Source organism: Meles meles, chromosome 4 (assembly GCF_922984935.1).
Source record: "Meles meles chromosome 4, mMelMel3.1 paternal haplotype, whole genome shotgun sequence".
NCBI classification, from domain to species: Eukaryota; Metazoa; Chordata; class Mammalia; order Carnivora; family Mustelidae; genus Meles; species Meles meles.
Window position 1 is genome coordinate 113,270,258 of NC_060069.1, and position 25,553 is coordinate 113,295,810.

At 39.9% G+C, this 25,553-nt stretch overlaps 1 protein-coding gene across 6 annotated transcripts in view; it reads right to left on the reverse strand.

The window, feature by feature from the left end:
- Positions 1-483: 483 nt before the first annotated feature.
- NXPE3 (neurexophilin and PC-esterase domain family member 3) overlaps positions 484-25,553 on the reverse strand; it is a 45,703-nt gene continuing 20,633 nt past the window's right edge. For all 6 annotated transcript variants that reach the window (XM_046003273.1, XM_046003274.1, XM_046003272.1 and 3 more), the window contains 4 exons: positions 21,067-21,821; positions 15,000-15,073; positions 4,376-4,582; positions 484-1,871 (listed from right to left, as the gene is read on the reverse strand). In XM_046003273.1, coding sequence (XP_045859229.1) covers positions 1,321-1,871; positions 4,376-4,582; positions 15,000-15,073; positions 21,067-21,821 — 1,587 coding nt within the window. In that variant the 3' untranslated portion in view covers positions 484-1,320. The remainder of the gene's footprint in view (positions 1,872-4,375; positions 4,583-14,999; positions 15,074-21,066; positions 21,822-25,553) is intronic.

Consider the following 25,553-nt stretch of genomic DNA (forward strand, 5'->3'; position numbering starts at 1 on the left):
AGGTGGTCCTCAAGGCTAAGAAGGAAGATCTTACACTCTCTGTTCTAAGTTAAAACTCCAAATTCTTTGGCCCACTCTCCTAAGAGTGTATTTTTTTTTTCATGCTTTAAGCAACTGTCTTCATCTGTAAAGCTTCCCCACTCTCTTCATGTGTCCCTTTAGGGATAACTAAAACTAGATTGTAACTTATTGTGGCTCGGAAAAGAGTACTTATACTTACTAAAAGGCCACAAGTTAACCTAAACTCATCTAAATTAATAAGGTAAAGACAGTCAAGTAAAGTCAATAATTCAATTATTTTAAGATAGCAGTAGGAATAGCAGCTTTTTACTTGCAAGCATGAGGGAATGTGTGTACCTTACATTCAAATCAATAAAACCTGTTCTAGATCTCAATATCGAACTTTAGATTCTAATTAATTTTAATTTCTAATGTTGGTATGCAGTTCAAAATAACAACCAAAAAAGAAACACTTGAAATTGATGCAAGTAACTTCTATAACTTTATAATAAACAATCTTTACATAAAATGCAGTTCTTAAAACCCTCAAACTTCAAAACACAAAAATAAATTTCCATTTATAGATTCCCCCTTCCAGTTCCAAAAGTGATTATTTTAAAGTATTCATCATGTAAAATTCAGCTGAAATAAGTAACAACCCCCCAGTGCAAGTATCAATTCGACACACAGATTTTGTGTACTGTTTTCATACTTTCCTTTTGCTTCTTTTCTAGATAAATGCAGAATATTGTAAATATGCTCACTAAAAAAATCTGAGCAAGGATTCCAGCCTGAAAAGCAACTCAGAAAAGGTGGATCATCAAGAGAAACTCCAAGACACAGCAGTCTTCAGTGTGTTATAGGAGGCACTGACCAGGAGCCTCATTAGTTCATCCCACCAAAGATGGACCAACTGTGCTGTTCATACAGATAAGCTCACTCTCCTTTACCAGATAAGCTACAAACACTTCACTACCAACCACTTAGGTCAGAATGCGTCTCACAGTTTTTAGCACAGTACTCTCCCCTCTCAGGAGAGGCTAATTCAAATACACTCATTAGCATCTTTGGTTACAAGAGCCATACAGTGCGTAGATGTTGTTAATAATGATTCTCCAATGGCTATGTAAAGATTGGAAAAAAATCCTGTAGGTAGATATAAATGCAACCTGCATTTTCTAAGCTCCTTAGAAGTCTCACATAAAGTCCAGTTCCTTTTGAAATTTGGTACATGTCACTAGCAGCTATCTCTCCATGGGGCCAGCCATTAACTTCCTGTAACACAAGTGACGTGATTCCTCCAGTCCCCTCCAGGGCAGGCTAGGTCTCCACAGGGCACACAAAGGACAAGAACATGTCCAGTTGGTTCTTCACAATAACTTCATCTGGATGTAGCTTGTGGGGTAAATAATGAGCCAAGGTCATCTCCCAAGCATCAACGAGATACACTCCAACCCCTGAGAACATCTTCCGAAGGATGGTGTCCAGCTGAAAGTTGTACCAGTCACTGTTGAAAAGGCTCACCTCAGGCCCCAGCTCTTGGGCATTGGCTGTTCGGATGACTACCACAGTCTTAGGGCTTCGATCCAGGAGCTGGACCACGGCTCGACGGATATTCCTGAGCCGCCGGATGTACACTTCCAAGGGGAAGGTGCTGAAATGAGACCATATGGCTATGGCAACCACGGTGTTCTTCCCTCCCACGATGCCATTCAGCTCATTGGCCACATAATGGAGCTCATTGCTAAAGACAGTTGTAAAACGGATGGGTGGACCATGGCAGCGATATTTGAGCAGGATGTTGTGCTTCTGGTCCACCGCGAGGAAAGGACCCACATTCTTGGGACTACCTAAGTTAAACTCCACTAAATCTGAAACAAGGAAAACTCAAATTTATAAAACTCAAATTCATAAAACCAAGCACATATATTATGATCATTCTATACTTAGCAGCTTAAAAGAACTTTTTCTTAAATAAAAGCATAACGAAAGGTACAAGTGTAAAGGTAATAACTATTTCACTGGCCTCAATATACCTTTAGTTTAACATATTATTTAAACTATCAGTGATACCTATGTCTGTATACCTCAGAAGCAAAATAACCTCTTTACCTCTAACCATTAGGCCAAGAGATCTTCCTGTTTGCACCGACTGTTGAATATCTTAAAAATCAACTTGACATTTACACATTATTCTTCTAATGGACAAATACTGTTTCTTCTAGGGCTCTAACTTCTGCTTTTTTAAGAACATATAATAGTAACCAAATACCTCTTTTTGCAATACATGAAAGAAAGGAGCAACCCTGTTTCTTTTGACTTTCTATTTCACCCTATGGATGGAAAATCATATTAATATCTTAGAGAATGTCTATCTCTGTCACAAGAATAACAAAGACAGCTGTACAAGTTAGAATTCCCTTCTTCCTCCCCATTATCTAAGTGGTGTTTCAAAGTTTAGCTCCTCTGAGATCTTCTGAAGGTCCCAGGAATCAGTGATTATTTCTCTTTTGTTAACCCTAAAAAACTCTGTCTATACAATTCATCACTTAACATAAGCCCCATAAGGGAAGACGACCTGTCTCATATATTTAAATGCTCCTACAAGTGCCTTTCAGAGAACAGACTAAATAACTTCTGGCAACCCAAGTCAATTATCACTTCTGAGTACCTACTCAGTGCCATGAGCCAGCAAGACTCAGATGGGTAAGTCACAGTCCTTGATCTCAAGAGGTAAATGGTCAATTCTGAAGAAATAACATCACAGTATAATTGGTGTACATTCTTCTTACAGTTTAAAGGTGTCACTTTTCTCTCCAGCAGTCTCAGGCTCCTCTTCTAGATTTTCCTACCTGATTCTTTACTACTTAGCATTTGGCCCCACTTAAGTTGAATAAACTCAAGCTACCATTTTTTCTTTTGATTAAGATCAAGCATTGACACAAGGCTTTATCAGGTGAAAATCTGTCTGCAAAGGATATGGTGGAAAACAAGACACTCAACGTGATCACTCCGATGAAAGGAAATAATGAGCTACGTCATTAGAACTTAAGAAACAAACAACTATAGATTCTTGGAGGGCCCTGCCTAGCCAGCATCAAAACAAGTTTAGCATTATGTTATACAAATTATATCTCTTTTTCTAGTTTTTAATTCATGCTTTATTGACTAAATTTGGCTATGCCTATTTCAAAAAAAACAAGCAAAATGAAAACTGGAATTAACACTCTACTTTTGGGGATCATATCTACTTCTTCCTTTCTTTCTAAAAATTAAGTCTGAAACTACGCTGATGAAAAAAAAAAAGATGAAAAAAATACCAACAACAACTCACAACAAAATTAGGGGACTGTGCTTTATCAAAAGCCCTGCCCATACACGGCCCTCAAAAATAGTTCCCACAGAATTACTTGTCAGCTCTCTAAATTGTAAGCAGGGTCTTTAGCGCCGTTCCCTGGGACTCATCCCTCCTCACCCCATCCACACACCTTCCATGAGGAGGAAAAGGCCCTTGAATAAAGGATGGTTCTCCAGGGAGTGGGGTTTTATTCTGAGTCTAGATAGCACCCTCAGAGCCCAGCAGTAAAATCAGGAAGCTAAGAATGCTGGGACTGATCAAGACTCCCTCATCATAGGAGACCGCTCATCTCAGAATCATACCAATGGAATGTCCAATGGAGGACACTGGGAAGGTTTTGCTGAATGAATGCATTAAAATGGACCATAGGGGGCGCCTGGGTGGCTCAGTGGGTTAAGGCCTCTGCCTTCGGCTCAGGTCATGATCCCAGGGTCCTGGGATCAAGCCCCACATCGGACTCTCTGCTCAGCCAGGAGCCTGCTTCCTCCTCTCTCTCTGCCTGCCTCTCTGCTTACTTGTGATCTGTCAGATGAATAAATAAAATCTTTAAAATGGACCCTAGTCAGTTTGTCTGCTTCCTTCCAGTGAAATCTATTACAAACTTGGAGTCTGACCAAACAGAACTAGGAGCGAAACAATTGGAAATGTCCACTTCTGTTGTAGAGCCCAGAATAGCAAAAGTAAAGGTCTGCTGTAAGGTAATACCATCCCGCTGCCTCATTGCGTGCGTGAAGAGATAAAGGACTGAGAAGTCCTTCGTTAAGTCAATAACATGTCCAAGATCACACAGCTAATCAGTGGTATGAAACTTCACCAAGGACCCAGTGCTTCCATCAATACATCAACCCCACCATGGATCAGAAACCATCACACAGCTCTCCAGGGTTAGGATACCTCTTTAGTCCTACAGAGAAATAACTACTTCCTTGGCTGGTGCCCTTCCTCAGGCACAGGAGTGAAGCAAGCTGATTCTGTGCCTGTGGAAAAGAGCTGTAAAATAGAATGTAAAGTACCAACCTGGAACAAACGTAGTAAGGTACTCAAACCATTGCCTGATTGTTGAATCTCCAAATAAATACACCACTTTTCTTTGTAAGCATTCTGTGATGTTGTCAGGGTCATTAAACTGGCGCATCTTAAACTTTCTGGGCCTCCACTGGTCTTTGTAATAATATCCAGAAGGAAAACTTCCTGAGCCTTGTGATAGTTCTAGATTGTTAGTTTCTGAAAAGAAAAAGGAAAAAATAAGATATTCTGAAAGTCTCCTCCAAAAAACTCTACATGGAAAATGCTCCAAGAAACAAAATTATGCCCCTATATTTGTTAGTCTGCTTGTATATGGGTAAGATTTCCTGTCATCACAACTCAGAGAAATCCCAGACTTTCCCCTTGCTACGAAAGGTTCTCCTTTGCACAAAAATAGGAAGATCTGAAATACGTGTGAGGGTATTGGTGGACAGAAGGGGAAAGGGGACCTTGAGCATTCCCCTCTGATTATGCATGTTTCTATAAAAGCCAAAAATAAAAGCAGGCAAATACCATGGAAATGTGTAGATACAAATACTGTCCAGTATTATCCCAGAATAAGTTTCTCATACAAAAGCCTATGAGGTAAGTCACACCTTAAATTTATATTATACATATGTATAGCTAGATCAGTCTCTTGCTCAGCCTATTAAAAGGGAAGTTTTAACCTATGGGTCCTATAATCAAATATGAATTCAGAAAACCACCACTTAATACAGAGAACAAACCAAATGTACACACTCTAAAGAATTATTCCCCAGAACACAGAAGGCTCAGAAGGTCTTTTTGCACAATGAACAGTATTTAACATGCAGCAGCAGGGGTGCCTGGGTGGCTCAGTTGCTTTATTGTCTGCCTTTAGCTCTGGTCATGATCTGGGGTCCTGGGATCAAGTCCCACGTCAGACTCCCTGCTCTGTGGGAAGCCTGCTTCTCCCTCTGCCTGCTGCTTCCCCTGCTTGCGCGCTCGCTCGTTCTCTCTCTCTCGCCCCCTCTCTGACAAATAAATAAATAAAATCTTCGTAAAACAAAATAAAATGGAGCAGCCGTGTGTACTCGCTACACATGATGACACAAGTGCCAGCACACGTTTCAGAGGGAGTCAGCATCCTTCTGCCGTAACACCTCCCTCGGAAAACGCTTCTGCAGAAACAACACACTTTACATGCTTCAAAATAAACAGACTGGGATGGCCAATATTTCTTGTGAGTTTACTCTGCAATTAAACATATTATCTCATATGATGCTCATGATAACCCTTTAAGGTAGGTGCTATTGTTACCCCTACCTTTCAAAACAGCTAAGTGACTTGACCTAGACCCAGAGCTCATAAGTGGCAAAGCCAAGACCTGATCCAGGCTGGTGAGCCCCAGAGCCCACGTCCTAACCACCATGCTACATCACCCCTCAAAAGAAGATGGTTGTAGATGGCAGCCATTTTCTGTTTGGCTTTCTTCCTGAAGCTGTACACTTATTCATTTCCAACATTTATTCGAATCTACAATCTTCAAAAACCACCAATTACTTGACATCACTTCCTTACACACCCCCAAGTCTCAAACCTTATCATAATCCAGTAATTCTGCAGTCTCACCTGTTAAACCACAATTTGAAATCCAAATGTTTATACGACTCAGCAATCTAACTATGAGTCCTGTATTTGTGACTATTTTCAGTTTATCATATTGATACTATTCATATTACATGAAATTATTTTGGTTTTATTCTCTTCAAAGAAGATGTCCTATTCGACAGATAGTGCATATTTCATCTTTTAATTTAGGCAGCTGCTAAGTCTTTGAAGGTTCAGGGCCTAAGCAGAAAGGTAAATAGCATTTTTTTTTTTTTTTAAACTTTACAAGAAAGAAAGAGAGAGGGAGGGAGGGAGGAAAATAAAAACTTTACTTGGAAAAAGTGATTGTCAAAGGAAAAATGGGGGGGTAAATATTTATCTGGCTTATTCAAAAACAATTTCTCCACATGTCACCAAGTGTGGCTTTACTATGTTACCACACCCTGCCCAAAGCTCCCTCATTACATCAGCATGTCAAGCTTACACAAGCAGAAAGATCTAGAGAAGACACCTGGGGCCCAAAGAAAACATTTACTAGACTGGGAATTAAGAATGATTTTGAAGTGGGTGCCTGGGTGGCTCAGTGGATTGAGCCGCTGCCTTTGGCTCAGGTTATGATCTCAGGGTCCTGGGATCAAGCCCCACATCGGGCTCTCTGCTCCGCAGGGAGCCTGCTTCCTCCTCTCTCTCTGCCTGCCTCTCTGCCTACTTGTGATCTCTCTCTCTGTCAAATAAATAAATAAAATCTTTAAAAAAAAAAAAAAAGAATGATTTTGAAGTTACCATTTTTACCATTATTAATTTAGGAGACTTGGCTATTCTATGTCAAATACATGTTATAAAGAAAAGCATGTATCACACAGGAAATAATTACCATTTCCATTCAAATATTTACTACCAGAGTTGAGTCAAGCAAAGCAAATCAATTACTGAACCTGCCATTAATTCTTTATACATGCAGCACTAGATAATAGAGCATATTTTTAAAGTAAAATACATGAACCTACATTGCCCTCTTATGGTCAGCTGAGACAAACACATGTCCTTTTTTTTTTTTTTTAAGATTTTATTTATTCATTTGAGAGAGAGCAGGAGCAGAGGGGAGAGGCAGAAGGAGAAAGAAAGGGAGAAGTAAACTCTGCTGAGCAGGGAGCCTGATGTGAGGCTTGATCCCAGGACCCTGAGATCATAACATGAGCTAAAGGCAGATGCTTAATCCACTGAGCCACCCAGGCAACCCAACACCTTCCCTATTTTAATAAGATTTTAAGGAGTCTTAAGTTGTTTCAAAGTCAGCATTTCTTGGATCTCAAAATTTTCACATAAAATATGAAAGTCTCTAAAACTGAATATATAACCCTAATGTATTATGCATGTGGAATAAAAGTAATTTTGGGGTGTCTGGGTGGCTCAGTTGGTTAAGCATCTGCCTTTGGCTCAGGTCATGATCCCAGGGTCCTGGGATGGAGCCCCGCATCAGGCTCCTTGCTCAGCAGGGAGTCTGCTTCTCCCTATGCCTGCTGCTCCCCCTGCTTGTGTGCTCTCTCTCTCAATCTCTGACAAATAAATAAATAAAATCTTTTTTTTAAAGTAATTTTAAAACAAAAATGACTTATTACTTAATTTTACAGTTATCTTAAATACTAACAATGAAGAAAGAAGTTTTCCTGGAGGTCAATATAAAGGCAGAGAAGATCTTTATGCAAAATCAGAATGGATAGTTTTGATTACTTGCAAGTAAGGTCCCTGCTTCTATAAACAGTATTGGCTTCTTTTTAAAACCCATAGCTTATAAAAAATAAAAATAAAACCCGTAGCTTATATTTTCCTCCAAAGGGTGTCATCCCATGTCATTCACTAGCCAAAATAAAGGCTATTTGGGCCACAAATGAGACAAATGAGAGAGAAAAATGCAGAGAAAAAAAATTTCCCTAAACTATCTAGAAAGAGCTGGGTGAGAGATACAGTGTAAATTAAGGGTGGGAGGTTGTATAAGTGCATGTTATGCACAAGTCCCTTAATTTTTCAGCATGGAATTACCTAGACAGAGAAGAAAAATAATCAAACAATTCCTTGCATTAGGGAACATAGTGGGCACAGGAACACTAGGGTGCCATCTCAGGGAGACAAGAAATGAGGACAGCATGTGTGGAGCTTTTAGGGATACCCTGTCAAGTGCTGGAACTGTGAGAAGGTCCTGGCTACATAGTTATTACTGTAGCTTGAGTGTGACTTTACCCTTGAGTCCCCCTAGAAAACCCTGGGAATTTAATTTTTTTTTCTTTATACTTCAGTCCTCCAAAAGTTAAGCATTTTCCAGAGGAAAGCTATAAATAGGTATAGGTAGAAATACCTACATACTTAAAGAATGTTGAAAAGGACTTCAAATAATAGCAAGTCTAAGTATCTTTTAAAGGTGAAGAAAGTATGTCACAGAGTGACTTGCCCAAGTTTCTCAAAGAGTTGTAGGGACAGCTAGTGGTCAGGGCTATACTGTTTACAAAGGCTATATTACACTATGGATACAGTTGCAGGAGTGGGCTTCCTACCCCCAAATGATATCAGTTAGTTAGATTTTATACGGAGGATATGAGCCCTTCGATTCTCTAAGTTAGCCAAATAAAATGTATTCTATAGGAAGTATTTTTTCCAACAACTGGAAAGCGCTTGTCTTCAAAATATCTTTGTCCAATTTGCTATGCTACCACATCAACGTCAGAGTGACGTATCATCGATTACAGCACCAGTCTGGTTTTCACCAACATCCAACAGTGTTTCATCATTCACTCCATCGTTTGGATGCATTTAGATTTTAGAGAGCTGATGGATTCCACTACTGCAGACAAACCCGAACAGCAAGATGTCCTCCACCACACCTCCCAAGCAGGGTTAAGAGACATAGAAAAGGGGCCAGACCTGAGTCAGAGGCTCTGGTTTATGTCTGGCTCTACCTCCCCTATGTGAGACCCCAGAAATTACTTAAACTTTCATCTTCTTAATCCCCTGTATTCTCAGAGTCTGGTCTAGCATCGGACACCAAGTACATGTCAAATCTACAAAATGGTTAAATTACTAGTTGTTTTGAAGGGCTGTCATTAAAGTCTAATACTATAGCGGTATTAGTAGTCTCAATCATTTCTAAATACAGGGAACACTGGAATGTTGGAAATATTCTATATGCACTAAACATTCTGTATCTTCATGTGGGTGGTAGTTACACTTAATTAATTTTCTATTGCTGTGTAACAAACCACCACAAACTTAAGCGGCTCAAAAACAAGGGACATTTATTATCAAGAGTTCTGTCAAGGCATGGGGCACCTGGGTGGCTCAGTGGGTTAAAGCCTCTGCCTTTGGCTCAGGTCATGATCCCAGGGTCCTGGGATCAAGCCCCGCATCAGGCTCTCTGCTTGGCAGGGAGCTGCTTCCCTTCTTCTTTCTCTGCCTGCCTCTCTGCCTACTTGTGATCTCTATCTGTCAAAAAATAAATAAATAAAATCTTAAAAAAAAGAGTCCAACGCATGGCACAGCAGGATTCTCAGAGTCTCATAGGGTGAAATCAAGTGTCAGCACGGCTGTGCTCCTTTCCGAAAATGAGAGAAATCTGCTTCCAGGCTCATTAAAATTGTTGGCCAAAACTATGGAAAGAACCTTGATGTCCATCAACAGATGAACAGATACAGAAGATGCAGTGTGTGTGTGTGTGTGTGTGTGTGTGTGTGTGTGTAATGAAATACTATGCAGCCATCAAATAAAACGAAAGCTTGCCATTTGCAATGACATGGATGGAACTAGAGGGTATTATGTTAAGCGAAGTAAGTCATTCAGAGGAAGACAATTACATATGAGCTCTCCGATATGAGGAATGTAACACGCAGGGTGAGGGGTTGTGGGGGTTAAGGAAGGAAAAAATGAAACAAGATAGGACTGGGGAGGGAAACAAACTGTATGAGACTCTTAATCTTGGGAAACAAACTGAGGGTTGCTGGGGGTAGGAGGGAGGGATAGAGTGACTGGGTGATCAACATTGGGAAGGGTATGTGCTACAGTGAGTGCTCTTAATTGTGTAAGACTGATGATTCACAGACCTGTACCACTGAACTAAATAATACATTATGTGTTAATTAAAAAAATCAAAAATAAAAAAATAATTGTTGGCCAGATTCAGTTCCTTGTGGTTATAAGACTGAGTTTCTTGTTTCCTTGGCGATCGTCAATCAGGGAATGCCCTTCAGTTCCTAGAACCTGTCTACCTTTGTGGCCACATGGTCTCCTCCATCTTTAGACCCAGTAACAAAGTATCTCCCTCACATGGAAGCCTTCTCACACTTCAGATCTCTTCAAGAAGAACCTGGTTCCTGTTGAGGGCTTATCCAATTAGGTCAGGTTTGCCCAGGATAGCATATTTTTTAAAAGTCAACTTTGTTACATAATCAAATCATGGGATTGATACCCCATCATATTTGCAGGTCCTTTCCACAGTCAAGAGAAAAAGAATTATATATGGCATGGGTCCCTGGGAGTCATCTTAGAAGTCAACTATCACAGCTACAAAGACAGATATAAATGTAAATTTCCATTGTACTATATGTTTACAATCCATGCACTCTATTGTCTGTAAGATACCCCTCAAAAGATAAAATAGCAAAGGGCTACAAAGATGTGAGTGTTTATTTTATTGCTATTTGATCTAGTTTTATCCCAAACTCCCAGTAAGCTCCCCCAAAACTGAGCTCTAGTTTAGTTGGTGAGGTTAGCAGCCATGAAGGCTTTTATTAGGCTATGGCAGTCTAGGGACCACAGTACAGGTGTTAATGAAAAGTCAACAGCAATTCTGACACTGGGAAAGCCTGTCAGAAACCAGATCTTGTCCCTATGGTTCCTTAATTTGACTAGAATTATACCTATGCTTGGGGATAGACAAGTAACAATTCAGCAGACTAAATATGCTTCTTAGAATAATTTTAACTTGTAGGAAAATAAGTTAACTAATACATTTAAAAAGCTGGTAAGGAAAAAAAAGCCTTCGAAAAACAGGATTCATAAGTAAAATAATAAAAGTAGAAAGACTATAAACCTTTCCAAGGCCAGGGCGAAGAAAATACAAGATGGGTCTGAAGTATCTTATGGGGTCAGAAGGTAAGGAAGTCCTTACACTGGCGTGGGGGGGTGGGGGTGGGGGGCAGGGAATGGCAGTATGTCAAAGGGGCACAGGAGCCTAATGGAAGTTCCCAATTGCCAAAACCAGAGCAATTAGAACAACAAAACAAGTAACAACTGAATTAAGTAATAACCTAAAGAATGAAATAAATAATCATGAGTCATAAGCCTGTAATGGCATAATTAAACAAACAGGAAAAAGGGGACAACTCTTTCTTACGGAAAACTTCCAATTAATAACTGTCTTAGGAATGAGAGATTAAAAAATCAGGATTGCATACTACAGAAATAATTGCTGCTGGCAAGATCTACTAATGAATGTAAAAATTAGTGGGTGAAAGTGTAAGCAGAAACAGAACGTTTACATCCTGTTTTAATATAGAGACATCTGGAGAGTAGTTTCCTGTGGCTACTATAGCAAGTTACCACATATTTAGTGGCTTAAAACAACACAAATTTATTCTCTTTCCATTTTGGAGGCCAGAAGTCCAAATTCCATATAACTGGGCCAAAACCAAGGTCTCAGTAAGGCCATGCTCTCTCGGGAGGAACCAGGGAGCAATTTGTCTCCTCGCCTCTTCTAGGGCTGTGTTCTCCGGCTCATGGCCACTCTCTCCACATGTTAAGCCAGCAGTTTGGCATCTTCAAGTCTCTCCCTGCTTCCACTGTCACACTGCCTTCTGCTTCTGTATGAAATCTCCCTCTGCTTCCCTCTTAAAAGGACACTTGTGGTTGCATTTAGGGGCCACTCAGATTATCCAGATAATCTCTCCCCATTTCTAGACCCTTAACTTAATCACATATGCAAAGTTTCCTTTACCATCCATATACAGCAACATTCACAAATTTGAGACTAAGATCTGGATACCTTTGGGGCCATTATTCAGCCTTCCACCGTCTCAGCATCTCTCCAGAATGCAGAATAAATATAAAAAGGAGAGAACCCTGACAGACACCATGTGAACCTAATGATCAAAGGTAACATCATTAACAATACCTATCAACAGCATGTACTCTCCTCAAAGGACACAGCATCATTTCTGATCTGTTCTTCCAAAAATGCATGGTCTCACTCCAATCATTAGAAAACATTAGACAAATCCAAAGCTAGAAACATTCTAAAGAATATCTCACCAATGCTCTTCAAAGTTAAGAGTCACCTAAGATAATGTCATAGAGGGAAGACTAAGGAAACACGGTGACTAAATGCAATGTGGGATCCTGCACTGGATTCTGAAACAGAAAAAGGACATGAGTGAAAAAACTGATGAAATCTAAACAAACCCTACAGTTAATAATATTGTACTGATGTTAAAATCTTAGTTTTGAAAGTATTATGTGGTTATATAAGATGTTAGCATAAGGAGAATCTGGGTGTAGGCTATACAGGAACTTTGTACTATTTCTGTAACTCATATGTAAGTTTAAAATCATCTAAAAACCAAAAAAAAAAAAACTGTTTAAAAAAAAAGAGGAAGGAAGGAAGAAAGGAGGAAGATAAAGAGGGAGGAAGAGAAGGATGCGAGCCCATGGCTTAGGGTCTTTGAGTGCACCCTGCTGGTAACAAGTGTGAACTGCAGTAAAGTTCTCCTAAACTGGGTCTTATATAAAAGCAATTGCCCTTCTCTTTTCTCTCCAATTATGTTCCAGCTCTGAGATGGTCTTCTCAAAGCCAGGCTATTATGCTCCTATTGATTCATGGTTCCTTTCCTCCTCTAAAAATCCATTAAGGGGATGGGATGCCTATGTGGCTCAATCAGTTTAACATCCGCCTTCAGCTCCTGTCATGATCCCAGGGTCCTAGGATCAAGTCCCACACTGGGCTCCCTGTTCAGCAGGAAGCCTGCTTCTCCATTTGTATGTCGCTCTCTCTACTTGTGCTCTCTCCCTCTCTCTGGCAAATAAAGAAAATCTTAAAAAAAAAAAAAAAAAAGTTTCCCTACTGGGGAAAAAAAAAATCCATCAAAATTGATTGACTTCAGCTCAGGTGATGATCTCAGGGGCCTGAGACCCAGGCCAGCAAAGGGCTCCCTGCTCAACAAGGAGTTTACTTGTCTCTCTCCCTCTGCCTTTCCCCACACTCATTCTCTCTCTCTAGTAAATAAATAAAATCTCAAAAATAAATAAAAATAAAAATCCATCAAAAGTCTCACTGGTTACTAAATCTGTCTTCTCTCTAAACAGAACAGTACATCACAAACCTACAACCACTTCTTGGCTCAACACCAAGGCCTGTCAGGTGCAGATAAACCATCCAAAGCTCCACTCATTGACTATCCCATAGACACCCAGGGACAACGCAGGCAAGGCAGAAGGTTAAGACTGTGGCAGAGAAGGGTAGATGTGGTAGTGGGACGGGGTCTCCTGAGGTGTCGGACACGAGTGTGAGGAGTGCAGGACTGCGGGGGATAATATGGAGGGGGAGGCCCAGGCAAATAAAAGTATTTCCACTGATGATGTTTCATATATGACTAGATTCATATGTATTATATACCCAGGCCCTGTGGCATCAGTGTATGCAATATCTGTGTGTGGGAGACTATACATATATGCTTTCAGCAGCTAAAAGGACCTCTCCTACCATCTGCATAAGTTCCTTAATAATATTCATCCTTTCTTCCTAAAAGTCACCATAGCTATTTACATCTACTCTGCAAAAAACAGAATATATACATTTACTCCAGAATTTCATTGTCTTACTTCTAATATCCCATACCAATGAATCAAAATCACCTAGAAGGTTAAAACACAGATTCCTGGGCCCCATGCCCCAGAGTTTCTGATTCAGTAGCCTGAGATAAGACCTGAGAATCTGCAGTTCTAGCAAGTCCACATGAATGCCAATGCTGCTAACGCAGAGATCGCACTTTGAGAAAACTGCCATTAACTAACCCAATGCTTCTGATTTCAAAAATTCCTATGACAATTTTATACACATTCTTGAGTATCTCTAGTGCACCAATATTTGACAAAACTTCTGCAATAATGGATACATTTTATCTAAAATGCTGTCCAAGGTGTGCCTGGGTGGCTCAGTCGTTAAGCGTCTGCCTTCCACTCAGGTCATGATCCCAGGGTCCTGGGATCAAGCCCCACATCAGGCTCCCTGCTCCACAGGAAGCTTGCTTCTCCCTCTCCCTCTGCTGTTTCCCCTGTTTCTGTTTCCTCCCTCACTGTCTCTGTCAAATAAGTAAATAAAATCTTTAGAAAATTAAATAAAATAAAATGCTGTTCAACATGGCAGCCACTAGCTACACATGGCTCCTGAGATGTGTGACTTAAGAACTAAATTTTAGGGGCACCTGGGTGGCTCAGCGGGTTAAAGCCTCTGCCTTCAGCTCAGGTCATGATCCCAGGGTCCTGGGATCGAGCCCCGCATCGGGCTCTCTGCTTAGCTGGGAGCCTGCTTCCTCCTCTCTCTCTCTCTCTCTGCCTGCCACTCTGCCTACTTGTGGTCTCTGTCTGTCAAATAAATAAATCTTTTAAAAAAAAAAAAAAAGAACTAAATTTTAAACCTTATTTTATTTTTGTATTTAGTTATTTCATTAACTTAAACTTAAATAGCCAAGTAGCTACCATATTGAACAGTATAGCACTGATGGCTCCTGAGGAGCTAATCAGAGAGGGGAAAGGAGGAAGAAGATGACTTTTACAGGAGTATAAATAGCAAAGCCCAAGATTATACACATAAGGTCTGACTTATTTTAATCAAAAAGCTCTTTTAGTATTTTCAGTTGTGCCCAGAAGCATATTCATGGCATACTAATTTAATGTCCACAGCATAGTAAAAGAAGGAAAAAAGTTTTTATAACATTGGTGAAACCACAGAACCTCACTCATTTAGTAAGAAAAATAACAAATCATCATGCTCATTCCTTTTTACCTTTTATTCTCCTGGGAATCACAGTCACCCAATCAGGTCCACTGGAGTTGATTGGCATTTTGATATTGACACCACTTTAGAAGGAATAAAACAGTACAAGCTTAGATTCCAGAATATTTATTTTCTAATATATATGTATCTTCATTTGCAAATAAAAAAACAGGTATGATTTCACAGAACCCTAAGATGAAATATCCTTATAAATGTTAATCAGCACAATTAATAAACTATGTCTCTTATAATAAGCAGATTATATAGATATATAAAGTGAATAAAAATTAAACAGGTCTTTAATTTTTCACTGCTTACCAGTGACAGTATAAGCTCCAAAATGACAAATTCTGGTCTGAATTACTTATTCCCCTTGGACTCAGAAAATGGCTCACACTGATGAGAATATCACTATCTAATTTTCAGCCTACAAATCCTTATAGAATTAAATCGCACATAAGATTCCTTAGGCCTTGCCCAGAACAGAGACGAGTCCCTACTGAAGATACCTGTCCCCAGATACGTGCTTGCAGTATCTGTTCATCATTACTATGACTCTGGAGTGTCTCTTTCCAAAACATATACTCCTCAAAGACACAGACTATGTCTCACTCACCTTTTGTCTTCAGCACTTAGCACAGCCCTGGACTAGAGTCCAGGCTTGGAAAATATTTGATGGGGGGGCTGTGTGAGAAAGTGGGGGAGAGTCAAGTCCAGGGGGAAAGTACTGAAAACTTGCTATAACTATGCCAGAAGCTGGGTCACAATAATTACCTCCTATGCTTAGACCAAAAACAAATAAAATAAAATGCTAACTTTCTGAATTCTTTTTAATTTTATTTATTTATTTGACAGAGAAGGAAAGAGAGAACAAGCAGGGAGAGCAGAAGGAGACAGAGAGGCAGGTCCCCAGCTGAGCAAGGAGCTTGATGCAGGCCTCGATTCCAGGACCCTGAGATCACAGCCTAAGCCAAAAGCAGACGCCTAATCAACTGAGCCACCCAGGTTCCCTGGAATTAAATTTTTTTTAATAAAAGAAAATAAATAATTCTTGGGGCACCTGGGTGGCTCAGTCAGTTAAGCATCTGACTCTTGGTTTTGCTCAGGTCATGATTTCAGGATCATGAGACTGAGCCCCAAGTCAGGCTCCCTGCTTAGCACGAAGCCTGCTTAAGATGTTCTCTCCCTCTCTCTCTGCCCCTCCTACTGCATGTGCTTTCTCTCTCTCTTCCCCTCTCCCTCAAATAAATAAATAAACCTAGAAAAAATAAATAGTAATGACCCTTAAGCTTCTACCATGTGCCTGGCACTGTCCTAGATGTTAGGGATATAACAGTACACAAAACACACAGCATCTCCTCCATGGAACTGACATTCTAATGGGGGAGAGAAATAAAAAAAACAAAGAAGAAAGGCATCACAGTTGGCCCTTAAACAACATGGGTTTGAACTGTGCAGGTCCATTTATGCGTGGATTTTTTCCAATAAATACAGTACAGTACTGTAAATGTTCCTTAGGATTTTCTTTTCTCTAGCTTACTTTACTGTAAGAATGCAGTACATAACATATGCAGCATATGAAATATGTGTTAATCAACTGTAAGGGTTCCGGTCAACAGTCAGATATCAGTAATTCAGCTTTTATTGAGTCAGAAATTAGAGCAGATTTCGGACAGAGTCTGTGGGTGATTGGAGCCCCCCATGCCTGTGGTTTTCAGCTCAACTGTATCAGGCACTAACTAGAAAACAGCTTAAATAAGTGGCATTTAAGAGAAGACATGACTTCTAAAATAGCATAAATAGACCACTTTCATGAGAAAACCTTGAGGTAAAGAAAAGAAAATTTCCCCTTTGTAATTTTCCTGTAAAAATGCTTAACATTAATTTGGTCACGGACAAACAATAAAGGAGCAAATCCAAACTAAGGGACAACCTACAAAACAATGACATCAAAATTATTTTTTTAAACTTTTTAAAAAGATATTATTTATTTATTTATTTATTTATTTATTTATTTGAGAGACAGAGAGAGAGAAAGTATGAGCAGCATAGAGGGGGAAGGAGAGGGACAAACAGACTGCTGACAGCAGAGCCCAACCAAATTCTTAATATTGCAAAAAACAAGCTAAAGACCCCTTCCAAATTAAAAGACATTAAAGAGATAACTAAACACACTATGTATGATAATAGGTTAGAGTAGTTAAAATAGGTCTAATTATTTCTTTTCTTTTTAAGATTTATTTCTTTGAGACAGAGACAGAGAGAGAGTGGGGGGGCGGCATGTAGAGAGAGAGGGAGAGAAAGTCTTAAGCATATACCACGCTGAGCATGGAACATGACACTCAGCTTGATCTCAAGACTCTGAGATAAGGACCTGAGCAGAAACCAAGAGTCCTACGCGCTTAACCCACTGCGCCACCAAAAGAAAAAAACAAAAACATAGATTAATTAAAACAAACTGAAATAAATAAGTAAATCTTTTTGAAAAATAAAAAGGGGCACCTGGGTGACACAGGCACTTGAGCATGCAACTTTTGGTTTTCGCTCAGGTTGTGATCTCAGGTTGGTGGGATTGAGCCCTGTGTGAACGTGGACGTGGCTTAGGATTCTCTTTCCCTCTTCATCAGCTTCATGCTCATACTCTCTCTCTCTAAAATAAATAGATACATCTTTATAAAATAAAAAAGACAGCCATAAAGGACATTACTGGGACAACCAGAGAAATGTGAGTATGCGCCACATATTAGATATCAGTATCGTATCAGTGATAAATGCCCTAAGTGTGGTAACTCTGCTCTGGTGACATACTGGACAGTCCATGTGCTAGGAGACTCATACTGATGGGTGCAATACCATGATGTCTGTAACTTACTCTCAAATGGTAGGCGTTAGGGGATGGTGGGTGGGGGAGGGGAATTACACAAAGACATCCACCTACAGAGAGAAAGCAAGAGAAAGCAAATGTAGCAAAACAGTAACAACTGTAAATCTAAGTAAAAGACACGTGGATGTTCATTCTTATTATTCCTGTAGTGTTTCTAATGACTTGAAAGATTTTTTTAAACACAAACTTAGAAAGAAAAAGATTAAATTATGCTGGAAATATATGGGAAGCTTTTCACATGAGAAGCTCATTCTTTCAAAAGGCCTTCCCTTATACTAATAAGATCATTTAAGCAAAGTACTGTTATTCTTTCTAAAACCAACACTTTTTTTCCTTAGGAGTGAAGAACCAAAGATGAGAGCACTTTAATTGCCCAGTTGTAATTTAGGGAACCAAAGACTAAGGCTAAGCTTCTTAATCCTTTCTGAATTAAGCATGTTATAAGCCACCAAGTGAAATAGGTAAAAATGGGTATCAGTCTAACATACTCAGGCCATGCACTCAAAACAGTACACCCAAGGACACCTTAAAAGATCAATTTCAATCTTTTGCTTTTTCTCCTCAGTTAGCTGGTACAAAACAGAGAAAACAATGCAAAAAATAAAATCAGCATCAGGACTATCAAATGTTTAGTTTCCAAAAATGCCACCTCAACACTATTTTCCCAGCAAACTTCCAGGAACTAGAATTTCCTAATGATTCTACTACAAAGTGATTCTCCTACAAAGAGCCATCGGCTAGACTTACCCAGGATATGCAAGTAAGGACAGGGACAGACATTATTTCATCCTTCATGACTCATAGGTGTTTTCCGGTTTTTAATGGTAGGATTTGGTGTCAGGAATATTCTTAAATTTTACAAATTCTCTAGCCTTTTTCCTACTTTTTCCACATGGAATTTCAATAAATTACAAGCTATACTTCCTCTGTTTTGCTAAGCCAATAAGTGGACTGACAACACAACTCTAAAAGGGGAGTAACTGAGCAGTGTTCACACACTGGCAAAAAGTACACAGAACTGAAATAATCTGCTCACCGTCACTGATAAAGAGCTTGTCTGAGATCAGACCCAAGATAAACTAAAGCTAAAGTCCTTGTGAGCAGAGTTGTTCTCTACACTGAAGTAGCAGGAAATACATTGAGTAGTGCTCCCTCTGCTGGCCTTCTAACAGCATGGCATGGGTCCATCAAAAACGTATTTAAAACTGGTCAGACCAGGGCACCTGGGTGGCTGAGTGGGTTAAGCCTCTGCTTTCTACTCAGGTCATGATGACTCTGCTCAGAGGGGAGCCTGCTTCCCTCTCTCTGCCTGCCTCTCTGCCTACTTGTGATCTCTCTCTGTCAAATAAATAAATAAAATCTTTAAAAAAAAAACAAAAACAAAAACTGGTCAGACCAAAAGCTGACTCCACAAGTGAAAAATCAAAAGCCTTTATTGTAGAAGCTCCTGTAGACTTATATACCTTATGGTAGGCACTTCTCTCCCACTGAGGAAAGAGAGGACATAAAACATAAAATTTTTTAGGGTTGCCTAGATGTACTCAACAAAACTACCCCTCTGCCAGGGAATATTTTTAATTATGTATTTCATTAAAAAATAAAAGACATTTTTACATTCTTTCAAATAATGGGACATTTTGGCCATATGCTTTCTAACTTTTTTTCCTTAGGCATGCTATTTTACTTCAGAACTACATGGGATGTTGAAGAAAACATCTTAATTTGAACTGATCCCACATACATTCTATTCTGCACACTATTCCATATATTGATCATTATACTGAAAAAGTTCTATACTTTTGTTCAAAAACAAATTTGTACACAGTAAAACAAAAATTTCAACAACTATTAATTTTTAAAAATAGAGTTTGCTATGATATTCCTAGCTTCCCATTCTTATCATTAAATCAACCCAGCAATGTTATCATATTCAGTCTATTTTCTTATTTTTTTAAGATTTTTATTTATTTATTTGATAGAGAGATACACAGTGAGAGAGGGAACACAAGCAGGGGGAGTGGAAGAGGGAGAAGCAGGCTTCCTTTGGAGCAGGAAGCCCAATGCGGGGCTCGATCCCAGGACCCCAGGATCATGACCTAAGCCAAAGGCAGATGTTTAACAACTGAGCCACCCAGGCACTCCCATAGTCTTTTTTCTATCAATACATGTTTATATGATTTTAACAACTGATAATATGCCAATTAAACTTTTTTTTTATTTTATTAGACATGAAGCTAAACCACTGGCCTGACTACAAGACCTCTAGTTCTTGGATGATTTTTTTATCTGTTCTGTGAATAAGTTATTTTTCTTACACAGCTCTAGATGTGCTATGTAGTTCTGAAGTAAAACATAGATATGAGGGTAAAAAAACAAAAACTCAAGGGTAAAAAGCCTTTAATTTGAACTGGAATAAGCTCTTAGTTTCACTTTTTAAAAACTATTCACAAGGAGGCACCTGGCTGGCTTAGTCAGTGAGTCAGTAGAGCATGCAACTTGATCTCAGGGGTTCACGCCCCACATTGGGTGCAAAGATTACTCAAAAATAAAAATAACCTATTACTCCCACTCAGGATCTCAGGTTCAAGCCCCACATTGGGTGCAAAGATTACTTAAAAATAAAAAGAACCTAAATTCCCACAGCACCTGCTCGTTGTTCTGTGTCCCTGCCAGTGTCCCCTTTGTGTTTCCAAACTTGGTTTTATAATTACAATCCATACGTCCTAGTGACATTGTACTTTGGTAAAAATGCCTGTTTTCCAATTCTTTGATGCACATTAGATATTCTTAACAGGGCAATACACTTTGGTTTTGAGGTTTTCCTTTTTCCATTTTTCTTTGAAGTAAATATACTTGTATATATATATTTAGTTCTAACTTAATTCTGTTATTTATCATAAGGGGTTTAATTTATTAAGTAAAGTTGCACACCTGTGACTTAAAACACACACACACAATAAATAAATAAATAAATAAATAAATTTTTTAAAAGAACCTAAATAAATTAAAAATAAATAAATAAAACTATTCACAAAATACAAATATTTATTTTCTTATTCACTACTTCTCCCAAACTGGGCCACATTCAGAGAAATATATGAAGGAAATAACCAAGACAAGAAAGTCTCCTAACTGGGACAAAAACAGTGGGAAAGGACCCTTAAACTAGCCCCTAGAACAAGGAGCACGTACCTCTGGAAGAAAGCATTCTCTGCAGCAGTTAGAAGGCCCTTTAGGTATCCACCTTTGAAATGGTTAATTCTACTACTGCATGGGAGCTTCTTTGGTTTGAAGCAGAACCAGGGTTCTCCAGTGTAGAGATCTGTAAAGTTACACAGGGGCAGATTCCCAGGAAGACACACATTGCACTCTGTGGTTTCAGAAATTCTTCCTGAACGGAAGAGACTCTTGAAATAGACCCTGTGTGGTTTCTCGTCCTGTAGGTGCTGAAGAACTCTGATCCCTTCAGTGGGGTGGACGAGAGATATGGACACTTTAACCTTGCCCGGCCAGAGCAAAGTGAAAAAGACTTTGTAAAACCCGTTCTGGTAGTCTACCACTCTGCCCACAGCCCCTGCTTGCAGCTTAGGCGAGTGGATTCTGGCCTGCAGGTAATCTCCACCATATTTCTTGGGCTTTCTTTGAAAATCCTGTACGTGAACCAGCACTTCTAGCTGGCTTCCCACCTTGAAGAAGGCTGCAGAGTTCAAGATAACAAAGTAGCTGGAAGAAGGGTCAGTGCTCTTCAGAAAGGGGACTGGACCCACATCAGGCACCTGCCATTGTAGGGCAGCCAGCAAGGAGTCCTCCTCCATGCGCTCCCGGCTAGACAGAGTCTGATGCTCATAGCCACAGTAAGGATTCCGGCTAACTCCTGTCACCTGGGAGGAAACAAACTGTCCACTACTGTCGATGAATGTGGCTGAAGCAGTCTCATGGTCCAAGTACTGAAGAGAAAAAAACACAAAAACAGAAACCACAGACAGCTATAATAAATTTCCTTATGTCAACCAAATGTACCTCTGCTTCAGTTTAACTTTTTTTTTTTTAAGATTTTATTTATTTATTTGACAGAGATCACAAGTAGGCAGAGAGGCAGGCAGAGAGAGGAGGAAGCAGGCTCCCCGTGGAGCAGAGAACCCGATGCTGGGCTCGATCCCAGGACCCTGAGGTCATGACCTGAGCCGAAGGCAGAGGCTTTAACCCCTGAGCCACCCAGGCGCCCCGACGCTTCAGTTTAACTTTAATAAAACTACTTGGGATGACATTGCTTCAAAAATCAGAGTTCACTACTTTTACAGAGCTCCTTTTTATAACACAGTAAAATCAAGATGAGGACTAAAGTCATAGGGAGATCTCCACACTTCTGTGAATTTTACCTCCCGGAGCTCAATCAGGTTCCCACAGTCAATATCAGCGGGGAAAAAAACCCTCATGATTCCAGCAGAAGAAGAAAAGAAACCATTTGGAAATACAACAGAGCATTCTGTTCTTGACAAGGTCTGCCTTCAAGAGAAACTATTTTACCAGAGCCTAATCTCTTGGGGTTTCATCAGCACCTAACCAAACTGGGGTAAGGGACATACCCAGGTCCAGCCCATTCTAACCATCTATCCAACTCGAGGAGTATAGAGTGAAGACTGAGAAGAACTTTTTTTTTCCTAAAGATTTTATTTATTTATTTGGCAGAGACAGAGCAAGAGAGGGAACACAAGCAAGAGGGAGAAGCAGGCTTCCCGCTAAGAAGGGACCCCAGTTTGGGGCTTGATCCCAGAACCCCGGGATCATGACCTGAGCTGAAGGCAGACATTTTATGACTGAGCCACCCAGGTGCCCCTGAGAAGCACTTCCAAAATTCATAGCCCAGTAGCAAAGGCTCACCAAAGGACTGAGACTCACTCATAGGACTATAAAACACTTCACTTCCCCCACACCTCACCATCTCACAACTAAAAGCTTATTTATCAGAGTTCCTTTTACTCAGTACATCACATTCAGCTTTCAACAAAAAACTGTAAGACAAAACTAAAACTAAACTAAAAGACAAAAAACATAGCTTGAAAACATAAATCAAACATCAGAACCAGGGACACCTGGGTGGCTCAGTGGGTTAAGCCTCTGCCTTTGGCTCAGGTCATGATCTCAGGGTCCTGGGATTGGGCCCCGAATCGCATCGGGCTTTCTGCTCAGCAGGGAGCCTGCTTCCTCCCACCCCCCACCCCACGGCCTGCCTCTCTGCCTACTTGTGATCTCTGTCAAACAAATAAAATAAAATAAAAAATCAGAAGCAGACTCAGATATGACAGGGTCATAGGAATAATGAGACCAGTAATTTAAAACAACTATGATTAATATGCTAAAACCTCAAAGGGAAAAAGCAGACAACATGAAAGAACAGACGGGCACTGCAAGGAGGTGGAAATTCCAAGAAAGAATGAAAAAGAAATGCCAAGAACAGAGAATCCAAAAATGGACTCTCAACTCTATGCTCAACTAATTTCAACAAAGTAGGAAAGAATAGCCAATGGAAAAAAGATGGTCTCAGGGAACCTGGGTGGTTCAGTCAGTTAAGCGTAGGCTTTCAGCTCAGGTCATGGTCCCAGGGTCCTGGGATCAAGCCTCACATCAGGCTCCCTGCTCAGCAGGAAGTCGGCTTCTCTCTCTCCTTCTGCTGCTCCCTTTGCTGTGCTCTCTCATGCGCGCGCTCTCTCTCTCTCTCTGTCAAATAAATAAATCTTTAAAAATTTTTTTTAAAAAGATGGTATCTTCAACAGATGGTGTTGGGAAAACTGGACAGCTACATGTAGAAGAACAAAACTGGACCATTCTCTTATGCCATACACTAAAATAACCTCAAAATGGATGAAAGATCTAAATGTGAGACAGGAATCCATCAAAATCCTAGAGGAGAACACAAGCAGCAACCTCTCTGACCTTGGCCACCGCAGCTTCTTGCTAGATATGTCTCTGGAGGCGAGGGAAACAAAAGCAAACATGAACTATTGGGACTTCATCAAGATAAAAAGCTTTGTTGCACAGCAAAGGAAACAGTCGACAAATCCATAAGACAACCTACCGAATGAGAGAAGATATTTGCACATCTTCAGATAAAGGACTAGTATCTAGAATCTATAAAAACCCACCAAACTCAACACCAAAGAATAAACAATACAATCAAGAAATGGGCAGAAGACATGTACACTCACTTCTCCAAAGAAGATATCCAAATGGCCAACAGACACATGAAAAAGTGCTCAACATCACTCGGCATCAGGGAAACACGAATCAAAACCACAGTGAGATACCACCTCACACCAGCCAGAATGGCTAAAATGAACCAATCAGGAAACAACAGACCTTGGCAAGGATGTGGAGAAAAGGGAACCCTCCTACACTGTTGGGAATGCAAGCTGGTGCAGCCACTCTGGAAAACAGTATGGATATTCCTCAAAAAGATGAAAATAGAGCCACCTTATAAGCCAGCTATTGCACTAATAGGTATTTATCCAAAGCCTACAAACAGCGATCCAAAGAGGCACCTGCACCCCAATATTTATAGTAACAATGCCCACAAAAGCCAATCTATAGAAATGCCATCAACAGATGAACAGAGAAGGAAGATGTGGTATGTATGTATAATGGAATATTACTCATCCATAAAAAATGAAATCTTAAAATTTGCAATGATGTGGATAGAACTAAAGGGTATTATGCTAGGCGAAATAAGTTAATCAGAGAAAGACAATTATATGATTTCACTCATATATGTAATTTAAGAAACAAAACGGAGGATCAAAGAGAAAGGAGGAGAAAATAAAGATGAAATCAGAGAGGGAGACAAACCATGAGAAACTCTTAAGGAAACAAACTGAGGGTTGCTGGAGAGGAGGTGGGTAGGGGGTTGGTGTAACTGGGTGATGGGCATTAAGGAGGACAGTTGATGTAATGAGCACTGGGTGTTACATGCAACTGATGAATCACTGAATTCTACCTCTGAAACTAATAATACATGGTACGCTAATTACTTGAATTTAAATAAGATTTTAAAACCCTACCAAAGAAAAAAAAAATAAGGGAAAAAGGAAATGCCAGGCAAAGCAGAGAGGATTTTTAAGGAGAAAAAATACTCTGTATGATTACTATAATGATGGACAGATGTCATTATACATTTGTCTAAACCTATAGAATATACAATACCAACAGAGAACCCTAGCGTGGTACACTGTGGCCCTTGGATGATCATGGTAGGTCAAGGTAGGTTATTCCTTGGTTAAAAAAATGTACCATTCCAGGGGCGCCTGGTTGGCTCAGTCATTAAGCACCTGCCTTGGGCTCAGGTTATGATCCCATGGTCTTGGGATCCAGTCAGCATGGGGCTCCCTGCTCAGCAGGGAGCCGGCTTCTCCCTCTACAAGTGCCCACTGCTCCCCCTAGTTGTGCTCACTTGCTTTCTCTCCCTGTCAAATAAATAAATAAAATCTTAAAAAAAAGAAAATGTACCATTCTGGTAATAATGATAATGATGGGAGAGGCTAAGATGTAAAGGGGCCAAGAGTATATGGGAAATCGCTGTAATCTTCCTACTATAGTGTAAGCCCTGGTAGTTGCTTTTGTTTTTGTTGGGCCTTTTTTTTTTTTTTTGGTAATCCAAGTGCCTGAATTTTTACCTCAATTTTGAT